Source organism: Mobula hypostoma, chromosome 27 (assembly GCF_963921235.1).
Source record: "Mobula hypostoma chromosome 27, sMobHyp1.1, whole genome shotgun sequence".
In the NCBI taxonomy this organism is placed as follows: Eukaryota; Metazoa; Chordata; class Chondrichthyes; order Myliobatiformes; family Myliobatidae; genus Mobula; species Mobula hypostoma.
Window position 1 is genome coordinate 24,256,980 of NC_086123.1, and position 14,252 is coordinate 24,271,231.

General features: G+C 40.3%; 1 protein-coding gene and 1 pseudogene across 2 annotated transcripts in view; one reads left to right on the top strand and one right to left on the bottom strand.

Annotated features, from left to right (window-relative positions):
• ap1b1 (adaptor related protein complex 1 subunit beta 1) overlaps nucleotides 1-13,147 on the bottom strand; it is a 71,711-nt gene extending 58,564 nt beyond the window's left edge. For both annotated transcript variants that reach the window (XM_063034371.1, XM_063034372.1), the window contains exons 1-3: nucleotides 13,002-13,147; nucleotides 8,687-8,745; nucleotides 2,553-2,658 (exon numbers count right to left, since the gene is read on the bottom strand). In XM_063034371.1, the coding sequence (XP_062890441.1) occupies nucleotides 2,553-2,658; nucleotides 8,687-8,723 (143 nt within the window). In that variant the 5' untranslated portion in view covers nucleotides 8,724-8,745; nucleotides 13,002-13,147. The remainder of the gene's footprint in view (nucleotides 1-2,552; nucleotides 2,659-8,686; nucleotides 8,746-13,001) is intronic.
• On the top strand, nucleotides 7,955-8,045 carry LOC134338647 (U6 spliceosomal RNA; annotated as a pseudogene).
• Nucleotides 13,148-14,252: the final 1,105 nt, after the last annotated feature.

Here is a 14,252-nt window from a genome sequence, read left to right on the forward strand (position 1 = left end):
GGTGCTCTATACAGTGACATGATTAGACAAGAATCCACCCTACCCACAATTCTCCCTAGGTTAAAGCAAGGTTCGCTCCTGTGAACAGTTCATAACCTTAGCAGTTCACAAGTTGGAAAAGCAGCTGCAAACCAATATTCTGGGCTGCAGAAGATGCCCGCAACTCGAGGAAGCTGGCAAATCCATCCAGCCAGTCTCCAAAATGTAGGTATGGGCTGTTCCATCAGTCTGGTCTTTGTATCATAAACTGATAGCTGACTAAACCATAACCCCCGGTTTAGGCAACTTACTAAAACTAACCTTTCTGGAAATATATTAAAAAAGACAAAATCACAAGACAAATAAAACTAAAATCATTGCAAATTTAAAAACCAAAAAGGTAAAACAAATTAAGAACATTTAAGCACATTGTATTAATTCAAAATATTGTAAGCCATCTAATGCTTATCTGGATCCATTGCAATTATTTTCCAGCACTCTATATAAGTAAACACACTCCTCCCTTGCGTCAGCTCTCATAGGGCTCGGGCTTCCAGGGCAGATTTCCCAGCATAACTACTAGTGAACAGTAACTAATTTGCACTTTGCAAACAGACTCAATGAAGAAGTCTAATGACAGTCAGTCAGGAATCAGCAAAGAGTGACCAACAAGTTCAGATATTTTTTATCCCACATGATCTCCAAATTTGGTGGCACTTATACCAAGTAATCCAGTGCAAAACTGGAACACGTTCCAATAAATTTCAGTCCAAAGTTCAAGGTGCATATTTAAATTACTTCATTTTTTTCTCCCCGAATTCAGATCCATCAAATGAAAACAATTTTCCTGTCATTTGTTAGTATGGAAGAAGCCTTTAATTCTTGCTCAATGAAAGGTTATATCATATGAAATATGATAAGGTAAACATATTTGATCATTTTTGAAAAATGTTTAAGATCACGTTAGGTTGCACTGAATGCATTTTTATACTAACTTAACAGTCATGGATCTTAATGAGTAAAGAATAACAGAGAACCTCAGGGCCTTCAAAATATGAGTGGTGAATCTGTGGAATTCTCTGCCACAGGAAACAGTTGAGGCCAGTTCATTGGCTATATTTAAGAGGGAGTTAGATATGGCCCTTGTGGCTAAAGGGATCGGGGGTGTGGAGAGAAGACAGGTACAGGGTTCTGAGTTGGATGATCAGCCATGATCGCAATGAATGGCGGTGCAGGCTCGAAGGGCCGAAAGGCCTACTCCTGCACCTATTTTCTACGTTTCTATGCTTACTTATCTAATTTGAGACGGCAATCTTTTTCTTTGATTGGCAAGAGTTATTCACTTTAAGTTTATTGGATTTAAAGCATTTTGTCACAATGCAGAGGGAAGCAATGTACACAAAGGTTTTTCATATTTTCCAGAGCTGAACATACTTTTAGTATCAAAAATAATCAGTACCATATTTTTGATGTCTACACAAAATATCGCAAAAACTGCTTTTTCAGTATATGTGAAATTACGGCTGGGATGCACTCTGTAATATTCATTAGACCAAGGGATAATATAATTAACACGTACAAGTTCCAAGAGGGACTGATAGATAGATAATGGAGGGCTATTTTAATCAGACATAGTTCTATAGAATGTTGCAATTTTCTTCAGAATAACTGGCAATTTTCTTCAGAATAATTTATAAAGAAACCTAAAGATCTTAGACACATAATAAAAGTATATTCAGTGGAGGATGAGGCCAATTACAAACTAAAGGAGTACTCTGAGTAAAGGATTTTTCTGAATTATTAAATGCGTACTGTCCATGTCAGGAATATGCTGCTAATAACACAATAAAAGATTAGAAAAACTGGATATGAAAAAATGAAGAGGAAGTACTTTAAAAAATGAGTTAGTCCCAGTGGAAAAGTTACCTAATCCGTTTATATAGATGCAGAAATACAAATAGTACCTGATAAAAGAAACGATTAGGAATAAACGTATTACAAGCCAGTTAGCCAACAAAAGCAAAAGAATGCCTACAGACAATAATCCAGCACTTTCTCCCTCCATTACCTATTGCTATTTATTTTCCTGAATACATTGCTAACTCTACTACCCCATCTATCTGCAGTTAAACACCCAGTGCATTAAGACTGATCACCAGTCGCTGATATAAAAGGTGACTTGAAAATTTTGCCACCACTCTGAAAGAAAACCACAAACTCTACAGCACGGGGGAAAAACCTTTTATGAGTAAATTTCACAAATAGTCATGAACTATAGTTACCATTTTGATTGGTATGTGTTCACAAAACTCGAAAGAGCACATACAATATAACAAAACACGCACATAACAAGATGTTACAGCTAGGTATAATGTTTTAGGAGGATTCCTGCAATTCTGAATAACTTTAGTGCTTAGGTAGCAGTGCTTAAAAGCTATAAAACTGCAAAATATTCAGTTAACACTCTTATAAGAACTGTCAGAAATTTTCCCTAACTGCAAAATTTCAAAACATATCCACATTCTCCTGCCCAATTCTGTAATGCTGATTTGTTACAAGTCATATTGTACTACCTGACATCTTTGCCAACGGTCATTGACGCAATCACTTTCTTCACTGCTTCTTTCTTTTTCTCCTTCTTGTCACTGTTGAGTTCTGCTTTCAGTTCAAAGATTTCTCCTATAGTTGATAAAACATGGCACCATTTAATTCAAAGTAATAGAAAAATACAGCACAGAAGCAGGCCCTTCAGCCCATCTAGTCTGTGCCAACCCATTTAAACTATTTCAAGAAAAAAAATATACCACGATTAAAATGAAATGGTGCTAGCCAACTATCCATTTTCCATTTTATAATTCCAATCAGTAGTTCACAAAAAATCATTACACCAGAGTTATTTATAACATTAGTGTTTAACATCAATTAGAATGTTTGCTTGCTTCTACTTGGAGTGTTACTGTTAGCCAATTAGTATATTTTATGTTCTCTTAGCCAAAAATGATTAATTGCTTGTTATGATCCACCACGAAAATTCCACACTTAGGTAGATTTTGATTTCCCATTAGAAGTGGTGGTTGCATTCTTAGAAAATAAAACACGTAGGCCTAGAGCATAAAAAGCACTTTTTTATAAAAGTGCTTGCATATAAATTGCAAACATAGCCATAAGATAGAGACTATTGAAGGGATTAATGTTGCTGTAGTTCATAACCAAGTAACAGTAAAGCATGGGAAAATAAACAGTGACAGAACTGGAATTTGCAAATTTAAAAGCAATACGTGCACTACAGTTAAACCCAACAATCTAATTATGTAAAAGTTAACTTTACAATTGCAATTTCATTAATATTCCTTAATATTCTAAACATCTGGTAAGCGAAGATGTTGATTAGCCTAAGTACTTTAGGAAATATAACCGCAGCTGAGTCATGAAAATAATTTGGCAAGCAAACCCCTGACAATTTAATGGAATGTAACTAACAGTTTTAAGGAAACTCTTAAAAAATAATCAAGTTGGACACTTCATCATATCTCAGCAAGTGTTTAAACATTTTACAATGGAAAAAGTGCCACATACAAGGAGTAACCTTATCTCCAGTCAACACACACTGAAACTGAAAACGGTCACAGCAGAGCAGCTGAATTGAATGGTCACCTAGATCCATTCTAGCAGTATTGTTGGGCATACTTGGTGAAAGGTGATAGGATCAGCAGTTCGAAGGACTCAAGGCCATGCATATCATTCCTCTCATGACTGGGTAAACATAGACTGTACTCTCTTGTAAAACTCATATTGAGAAGATGAAAAGCAAAGCCAATATCCAGTAAAGTTTTGCTGAAATGGGAAATCTATGCCCACAGAAAATAAAAGAGTCTGGTGTTGAATAACAACTGTAAGATTAATTATTTTATTTATTGAGATGCAATGTGGAATAAGCTCTTAACCCCCCCCCACCCCCGAACTGTGTCAACGAGCAACCCTTGACTTAATCCTAGTCTAATCATGGGGTAATTTACAATGACCAATTAACCTAACAACCAGTACGTCTCTGGACTGTGAGAGGAAACACACACGGTGACAGGGGGAATGTACAATCTCCTTACAGACAGTGACAGGAATTGAACTTGGGTCGCTGGCACTGTAAAGCATTGTGTTAACCACTAAGCCACCATGCCACCCACTTTATAAAACCAAATTATAAAACTAAATCCAACTTAAAAACACCAATAGCTTGACCATCCTTCATTGACTACAGCTCTGTATTCCAAACTATCATCCATCAAAACACGTCAATATGCTCCGAGACACTGGCCTCAAAATCTTCTTGTGCAACTGGATGCTCAATTTCCTCCCTTGTAGATCTCAGTTATTTCGGATTGGCAACAACATCTCCTCCACAATCTCCATCAGCACAGGGCTGTGTGCTTAGCTACTTGCTTTACACTTATGACTGTGTGGTTAAACACAGCTCCAATGCTGTATTTAAGTTTGATGACAACACCTCTCATTGCCGAATCAAAGGTGGTGACGAATAAGCATACAGGAGGAAACCTGAAACTCTGGCAGAATGGTGCCACAACAAAAAATTTTCAATGTCAGCAAAACCAAAAAGCTGATTATTGACTGATCCCCTGATGACGACTGGCTCATGGACCTCAGGTTTCCTCCTCCTGCAGAGTTGAAAGAGTTAGCAACTTTAAATTCCTCCATACTAGCATTTCAGAGGATCTGTCCTCAGTCCAGCACACATGTGCTATTACAGAGAAGGCACAGCATCACCTCTACTTTCTTTGTAGTTTTGCAGATCTGGTACATCATCTAAAATTCTGACAAATTTCTATAGCTGAGCAGCGCAGAGTATACTGATGGGTTGCATCACGGCCTGGTATGGGAACACCAAAGACCTTGAACAAGAAAGTAGTGGACGCAGCCCATTGCATCACAGGTAAAATCCTCCCCACCACTCAGCACATTTACAAGGAGTGCCCTCAAAGGAAAGCAGCATCCATCATCAAGGACCCCCCACCATCCAGGCCATGCTCTCTTCTCGCTGCTGCCGAAGAGGTGGAGTAGGAGCCTCAAGTCCCACACCACCAGGTTCAGGAACGGTTATTACCCCTCAACCATCAAGCTCCTGAATCAGGGTGGATAACTTCACTCACCCCTACAATGAACTGATTCCACCATCTATGGACAACTTATGGACTCACTTTTAACGGCTCTACAACTCATGTTCGATATTTATTGCTTATTTATTTATTGTGAATATTATTACTACTTTCCTTTTGTATTTGCACAGTTTGCTGCCGTTTACACACTGATTGTTGATACGTATTTGTTCGTGTGCACTTTCATTGATTTTATTGTGTTTCTTTGCATTCTTCAATAATGAACTTACTTTGACCATTGATCCTCGCAAGACTAGCATCAGAAAAACAGCAGAAAAGTTGTCAGCAGTCAAGGAGGAAAGAAACAGCAAACAGAAACCGTCACTATGAAGAAACAGGCCAACAGGTATATCATCTTTGTACCTGTCAGCCAATCAAGAGCTGACACTGTGAATCAGAGCTGTACTACAATACACCAAGCTGTACGAGGAGGCAGACCATACAAAAACCACAGCACCAGGACAATCCGTAGATCACTCCCCATCATTCCGACACCATCTCGCTAACCTTTCATTGCAATGTAAAACGATAAATAAACTTGTGAGATAGATATTAGAAGATTATTTTGTGAGAAAGGGAACCTGAAAAATACTATACCAATACCCATGAAAACATAATTCAATACTGATATGCAATAAGTTAGTAATTAAACTGATATGCAATAAGTTAGTAATTAAATCAAAAGCTTGAGAGATTAAAGAAAGCCACGCCAGTGGAATACTAACAGAAAAGATGCCAGTATTCAAATGATAGCAAATAAGTAGGTATTCTCTCCAAGACATATGTATAAGACCGAGGAAAAGTAATAAAGATTTCGTGACAAGTATTTACACTTCAACCACTAATTCAAAAAAATCAATGGGGCTGCCACATTTCCATCACTTCGACTGTGCCCACCCTTCCAAAGTAGTATTAGCTGTAAAGCCCTTTAGAACATTGCCTAAACACAAGTTTTCATTGTTTATGCAAACAGCTTGCAGGAATTAACACTGAACCTCATCTTCATGTTTACAAAATGCAAGATTTATATTTATAACTGGATACACCTTGCCTAAAAACATTTTAATACACCAGCAACTTTGATGTGTGTTGCTTGAATTTCCAGCATCTGCAGAATTCCTCGTTTGCATTAATAGAATTCACCTCCGTTAAATATAATTTTATCAGTTGTCATATTAAAATGGTCTTTAATTAAAAGCGCTTTATACATCAGAAAATGAGATTTGCAGAAACTGGTCAGATGTATTCAGAAGGCTTCAATTTGGAACTACTGGGATTAAATTCTTATGCAAACTATGTTACAGCATTCAATACCAAAACTAACACTAGTTCAAATGTTTGACTTTAAAATCACGGACTATTGTCAAAAGAGGAGAAAGTGACTTTTTTTTTACAAGAATGAGATTGATGCTTCCAGATACAAATCTAACTTTGCCATCACAAACACATCGCTCGCAGCCCATAGGCACATGCAACATCAAGATAACTTTCTTCAACCTTTTAGATTTACAAAATTTCACTTAAATCTTTTTGTATTATTAGCTAGAATGAATACCCTTTTCAGGATAAAGTGTTGGCAAGATAAACTTGCCATGGTGGGATGGCCAAAAACAAAAGGGCATAGACATAAGGTCAAAGATAGATTAGAGATGAGAACTTAAACCTAAGGAACGTGTTGAATAATTCATGTCAGATTAAAAGCAAATGGTGATGGATACTTTTGCAAACCACTCAGATCGTTGGAGGTGTGGACAGGAAAGAAGGTTGCCGATGGATGCAGTACAATATAAAATCAGGTACGGATACAGATGGAAAAATGGCAGGTGAGGTAGCTTGGGAGGCCAAATGTAAGGGGAACACATACAGCCAATGGCAAAACTGTACTGACACACAGCACTGATGTACAGAGGGATCCCCAAGTCCGAGTCCACAGCTCCCCGAAAGTTGTCAGAGTGGTAAAGAAGGCATATGGGATGCTTCATTGATCAGGGGCACTGAGCATAGGAGTAAGGAAGTTACATTAGAGCTGTACAAAACTTTGGCTGGTTGCATTTGAAGTACTGAGTATGATACTGGTCTTTAAAAACTTCTTTAAAAAGTGTAGCTTTTCTTCCAAAGATTACAAATGTGAATGTTCAACACAGACTCTAAGATGTTACAATTGATTAATAGTTTTAAAAAATGCCCAGCAATTACCTTTTAAATGAATCAATGGCTAACTCATTCCAATAATGATTTTCATTCTCAACATTATGTTTGTCTACCAAAAGCAAAGACTTGCAAATTTTCCAAATAATTTGGCAATCACAAACACTTGGATCACGAAAGTGACTTTTTAATCCAATGGCTGAACAAGCTTGTTATCTAGATATGAGGTGCATAAACTTGAAATGTTCTCTTGTGCTCAGTTAAAAGGGAACCTGACCGAGGTGTTTAAATTTAAAAAGGAAATAAATATAATGCATTCAGAGAAAATATTTCCTCTGATGTAAAGTCCAAAATATGGAGACAATTTTAAAATGTGAGCTTGTCATATCAGTGAAATCAGGAAGCACAAATGAACATGAGGGCCACTGAAAATGTAGAATGATCTCACTCTGAAGATTTTTTGTCAATACGGATTTTTGCTAAAGTGTTATAGAGAATTTAGCAAGCATAAGTAACTTGGAAATAAAGCAGAATAGCCATTATCTAAATCACCAGCAGAACAGGCTTATAGGGCTGATAATCCATTTCAATAGTTATCAACTTAAGAAGTCAGAAGCTGATAGTGGAAGAAAGCATAAAACTTTATCACTCCTTTACATGAGCTCACATCAGAAGCATACGTACTAAAATTGGAGCGACACAAGAGATGATTAGCATGACCCCTGCGCAAGGATAACACGCAATTTTTTTCCTTCAACAGGACCACATCCTTATCATGGTTTGGAGGCTTGTGTGCCTCAGTGGCCCAGAGAGCTATGTTGGCTGGAGTCAGGGCATTATGCTTTGGTTCTTGGTAGGGTCACCCATACCAAACAGGCCAAAGGGTAGAGGCCAGACTAAGAGTGGCCCACTGGTCCAGCTCAGGGCTAAACAACCCTGACAGGTGAAACAAAATTGTTCCAGAAATAGAAATAAAGAATCTTTCTACCACTGGGTGCAATGGTATTCCTGAGTCTCCACCCAGGACTTGCATAACTGTCAGTGGTGGAAACCAAGAGGAAGCTACTGACATGATGAAAGAAGCCCTGAACACTACCAGAGATGGAGGACCTTCATCACTGCCCTAAGCACCAGTGCCGTAAGGGGAAGCAAGTTTCCATGAGTAAAAGTACCTGTACTTAAGTGCGAGAAGCATTCCAAACAAAAGGGGACAAGAGAAAATGGAACTTGGATATTTAGAAGGTAGGACAACACAAAGAATTCTAATTCACTCATTTGAAAATCACATTGCTTTTTGCAACAAATACAGCAAGTTGAAAAGTTGCTGGTTTACTCACAGTTCTTCAACAATTTTACAGTTGCCACAATTAAAAAAACAGAAAAATAGCTACCTTTCTTGGTGGTTGTGAAATATTTAGAATCAGTCATGGTGAGTGTGGAAGAAGGTTTCCTGAAAAAGAAAAAAAAACTGTTTATTTTCTGCTGAGCCAGCAACATGGGCATTCCAAATAGGAAAACAAGGTTACTGATTAATCAGCTTTAAGCTGTATGACCCATTGCGAAATTTGTTCTGCAACCAGACAACCCTTCAAATTAAAGGATTTCTTTAACAATTTGCAAATATTTTCATGAACATAATTGTTATCGCTAGTTCATTTAACTTAGTTTTCTTGTATACATCAATATTCAGAAGCAGAAATGTTTTTAATGTGACCACAGTAATTAGCCCAGTGCGTCAGAGTTTGGAGTTCTATTCTGGCGCCATCTGTAAGGAGCCTGTACATCCCCCCCGTGGAACGCATGGGTTCCCTCTGGGTGCTTCAGTTCCCTCCCACAGTCCAAAGATGTACCGGTTAGTAAGTTAATTGGTCATTGTTAATTGTCCTGTGATTGGACTAGTATTAAACAGGTGGGTTGCTAAGCGATGTAGCTTGTTGGGCCAGAATGGCCTGTTTCACACTGTGTCTCAAGAAATTAATATGAAAGGCGATGAAACCCATGAATGTGGTCCTTGACAGGATCAAATGAAGGAAGAAACGTGGGGAGAATCAGGTGAAATAAGAGACTACAAAATTACATCAACATAAAGAATGCTCAATCACCATTGGTTTTAATTGGCTGAGAATAGTCAAGTCAAGAGGTTGACTGTGTAACGGAAAGTCATTTAGCAAAGAAAAATCCTATTTCATGGTACACTGGCACTCTGAATAAAAGGAGTCTGCATCACTGGGCTGGAATGGGACCTTGTTAATAGAAATGATGAGCTTAAGGCTACAGCTCGAATTTCGTATCAACGAGTGGAGAGATGGGGTAGAATAGAAATCTCTAAAGTTAAAGAGAAAGGAAGAGAATAAAGGTCAAACTAACAATAGAAATAAGGAGAGCATAGTCCGAGAATGCAAGTTCACAGAACATCAACATAAATTATTTAAAAGTATGATTAATAAAAAATAAAACTGCAGATCAATGTACAAGATAGCCAAGGGAACTGAAATTATGAGTTACACAAAGAAATGAGAGCTCAGTGTTTAAAAAGGCTATTCATTAAAAATTGCATATTTAGAACAGGAGAGGATGGGTAGAAACCGAGATACCTGCATCAGGATAACAACTGCAACAGGGAAATATTCCTGATATTTAGAAAACAAATAGGTTTCGATTAGGGAATATGCGATGGATATGAAGCTATGGGCAAAGCATAATGAGAAATTCCAAAGACTTCCAGGTGGAGCAATTACCTTACTATTTATGTGGATGTGTGCCATGCAGGCAGGGGCTCCCAACCATTTTTATGCCATGGACCAATACCATTAAGCAAGGACTCTATGGAACCCAGGTTGGGAACACCTGACTGAAGATGCGTTCATTACAGATAGGCAGAAAATAGTTGTCAGAGAAATAAGGAGAACACAAACTTCTGAGATGCAGATTCGAAGTGATGCAGTTACACAAAAGGCACCAATTACACATTATTATACTTAAATAATAATAATAAAATAATGCACAAGGAATTTTTTTTGAGAATTCCCAATTGGATCATGTTGGAATTTTGTTTAGATAGTATTTATGCAATAATATGTGGTGTTCTAGTAATCATAATTTCATAGTCACTAGCGAAAGTGCAAAAACGATTAGGTAAGAGTCCAGAACCACAATACTGCTTGCAGAGTTAGCAGACTATAAATTTTAACTACCAAGCCTAAAAGAGAGGTAACCTGATTGAAAGCTTCAGAATTGCGAAATTGTTTAATGATACAGAATGTATATTTGCACTCAAGGAAAGAGTCCAAAATCCTGGCAGGACATCCAACACATTCCATCACAACTTCAGGGTAGAACGTTGAAAACAGTAACCCCGTACAGCCAAGAAGCAGAAGCACATAGTATAGAAGCACAAAAGCTGGATAATAGCTCGAGAGAGAAAAGAGCAGTTATTTTGGTGCATTAAGATGAAGTTAGGAAGAGGTCAGCAGCAGCATTAATAATAACAAATGCACCAAGCTGAATGACCCACTTAAAGCCATAGAAAAAATATATACAGAAGCAAGCCCTTCAGCCCATCTGGTCTATGCCAAGCCATTAAAACTGTCTACTCCCACTGACCTGCACTGGGACCATAGTCCTCCATACCCCTACTGTCCATGTACCTATCCAAACTTCTCTTAAACGATGAAATTGAGCTCGCATGCACCACTTGTGCTGGCAGTTCATTCCACACTCTCACTACACTCTGAGTGAAGAAGTTTCCCCTTACGTTCCCCTTTCACCCTTCGCCCATGACCTCCTGTTATAGCCAACCCCCCCCCAACCTCAGTGGTAAAAGCCTGTCATCATCATCATGGCTCCGTCTGTCTAAGTAGACAATGGATGCGCCCGGTTTTCTGGGGCGCAGACCTGGGCGATGAATATGGAGATCCTGGGCTGCCCAGACATCAAGATCTCCCTCTCGGCCTCACGGATGTGGTCCAAAGGAATGCGAAGCAGTACATTTGGCATCAGCTTGGCTGCAGGAGCTGCCGGGAGGTGACGTAATAGGTCATCCAACCGCCTTAGGGGCTCCACTCCGGATTTGTGTAGGGTTTACTCCTGAGCCTTCTCTTCTCCCGAAGATACCCACAAGGCAGTGGGATCCGTAACCCTGGATAGGGGCCCATACCGGGTACTGTCAGCCGGAGCCAGCCGAGCCCGGGAATCACGTAAGGCAGGGTCGTCACGCCCTGTAGTAGTGACATATGGAGCCACTACCCATGGTAAAAGCCTGTGCACTTAAAATCATATAACATTGATAATGTCCATAACCCAACTTAATTCTTCCAGTTTTTTTTAAACGAGCCAGCCAATTATATCAAGCCATGAAACTACTTTTACTTTGTTATTTTTTTACTTTTAAAGATAAACAATAAACAAGTAATGTTTAAGGTGCATGATAACCATTTAAACTTCTGGCCTTTTAAAAAAAAGTGCATAATGAAGATTTAGAGGTTTTCTGAAAGCAAAGCAAAATGCATTGCCAAAACAAGAGATAGCAGAATACTATCAGCACCAATTGAATCTAATATCCAATACAAAATTTACAGCAGACTATAAATTTAAGTAACTACCTAGTCAGTAGCAACAGAGCTTGAGCTTGCAAGTATCAATATATCTCAATTTCCCGTGTCTGAATATCAGTTAAATTTCAATGATGAAGAGCCAATGAGCCATTGACACTTACATCACAACCCCAGCCCCAACAATCAATCAGCCATGAACTTACTGTGCACCTTGCCTACAAAACAGTGACAACTCACTGTAACTCACTTCTTGTAATGGGGACTAAAACATGACTGTGGAGTAACTTGAACAGGTTTCATTCCTAAAGGGGATTAGGGCTTTCAAGCAGGGGGACTTATATATTCACCTTAAAAATCTGAGAGGGGCGCTTTGTTTATTTTGAGAATAAAAGAACAATGTATATAAAAAGATCTAATTAACTAAACAGCCACTCACTCAGTAACAGCAAAGATGCTCCAGTCAAACTAGATCCTAGCTTGGCAAGGACAATCAGACCCCTGCTTAAAAACCTTTGACTCAATCCTCCCCCACCTCCATTTCTAGACTTGGCAAATACTAGTTGGTCTCAGTACCCCAATCTCGAACTCCATTGGTTCAGACTCCTTTCTTACACCATCACTAAACCACCTTTGTCAATACTTCCAGGTTCTCTTCCCTCACTCCTGTTCGTACCCTCAGGTCCCTCGTGATGGCCTATCCCCTGAGCCCTTCACCCTTTAGCTCCTCTCTCCTCCCCAGTACTGCAGCTACCTTGCCAGGACCCCTGGCTCCTCTCCCATCCTCAGGACGATAGCCTCCCCAGCCCCCTCTCAGTTTTGTAGCCTCTTCTACACCCGTCACCCAGTACGGTAGCCTCCCCGCCGGTAGTAGTGTAGTGTAGCCCTCCTCTCTTCCCCAGCACTGTCGCCTCCCTCCCATCTTCCCCCTGAACTGCAACCCTCCCCCTCTTCCGCCCTTGTTCAGTGGTCTCCCTATTACCCTCCTCAGCACTGTAGCCTCCCTTCCCCACTGCAACCCCCCCCTAACCCGCAGGCCAACAACCAGCTGATCCCAGCTTCTGCCTGCAGACTTGGGGGAGGTGGTGGTCCTGAAGGAGAGGGAGGGTTTCCGGCTGTGACAGCAGGTGCCGTGGCCCGCATGGAAAACACTCACCCCCTTCAGCCGGCTGTGTCAAACGCAGGATCGAAGGAGCCGCAGTTACAAAGCCGCCGCAGACCCGCTCCCTCCGGCCGCAGCTCCAAGATGTCCGCCAGTCACCCAACTCCACGGCGCCGTCCCCCAGCGCACCGGATGTAGATCCGGATCACCTTCCGGTCGGTACATACCCCGCTCTGGCGCCTCCCCTGGGTGGGAGGGGAAACAGCCCTCCACCTCCGAGTGGTCCCAGGGCCGGAGGTCCTCCGCTCTCTCCGCCAGCTGGCTTCAGGACCGTGGTTGAGCCTCCTGTATCATCTTGTTAAGTGCAAACGCTGGAAATCTTGAGCAACACACACAAAATGCTGGAGGAGCTCAGAAAGTCAAGTGGCATATATGGCGAGAATAAACAGTTGATATTTTGAGCTGCAGATCTGATGAATTTTCTACCTGAAATGGCAATTGTTTATTGGCCTCCATAGATGCTGCCTGACTTGCAGATTACTCCACCATTTTGAATGTGTTGTTCATCTAGTTAAACTTTTTTTTTCAAGTTCTGGTGGAAAGTTATCTCACTGAAAATGTCCCTCTGTAGATGCTGCCTAATCTTTCAATTTCTAGTTTACAGTGTTGAAAATGAGCCCACTCTAACTTAACTGGCTGTGGCCTCCCATCCTTTTCAATAACGCCAAAACAAGCCTGAGGTACACCTCAGCTTCCATCTGGGTACTTTGCAACTTCCTGCATTTAATACTTGAACTTAACAAGTTAATGCAACTCATTCTTTCTGCTTGCCATCATTTTGGCTCAGTTTTTCTCTTTCCGTTAGTATAATGATGGGGTGCCAGGGTGGAGATGTGTCTCTAACAAAGGAGATGTAAGGCGCTCCTTCCCTCCACTAGTCTGCAGCGTACACCTCCCCCCACCCCCAGATCAGGCTCCTATGAAGCCATGGAGAAGGTGGTGGACGGTCTTATGAGCAGCTGGTGCAGGTCACAAGTCCTGGTTATGCGGCCACAGACACCAGGCAGACAATCACTGCCCGGAAAAAGGCAGTGGCAAACCACTTCAGTAGAAAGATCTCTCATACATATTGAACAAATCAGTATAACGATAAGGAAAGGCAAAGAAGCATATTGCACTTTGGACTGCCATTTTAAGTCACTTGGTCTCATCACTCTTACACTTTCTCCCCTCCCTGTTCTGACCAAAGGCCTGGGACATCTCTCTCCAGAGATGCTGCCTGACCCACTGAGTGATCTGCCTTTT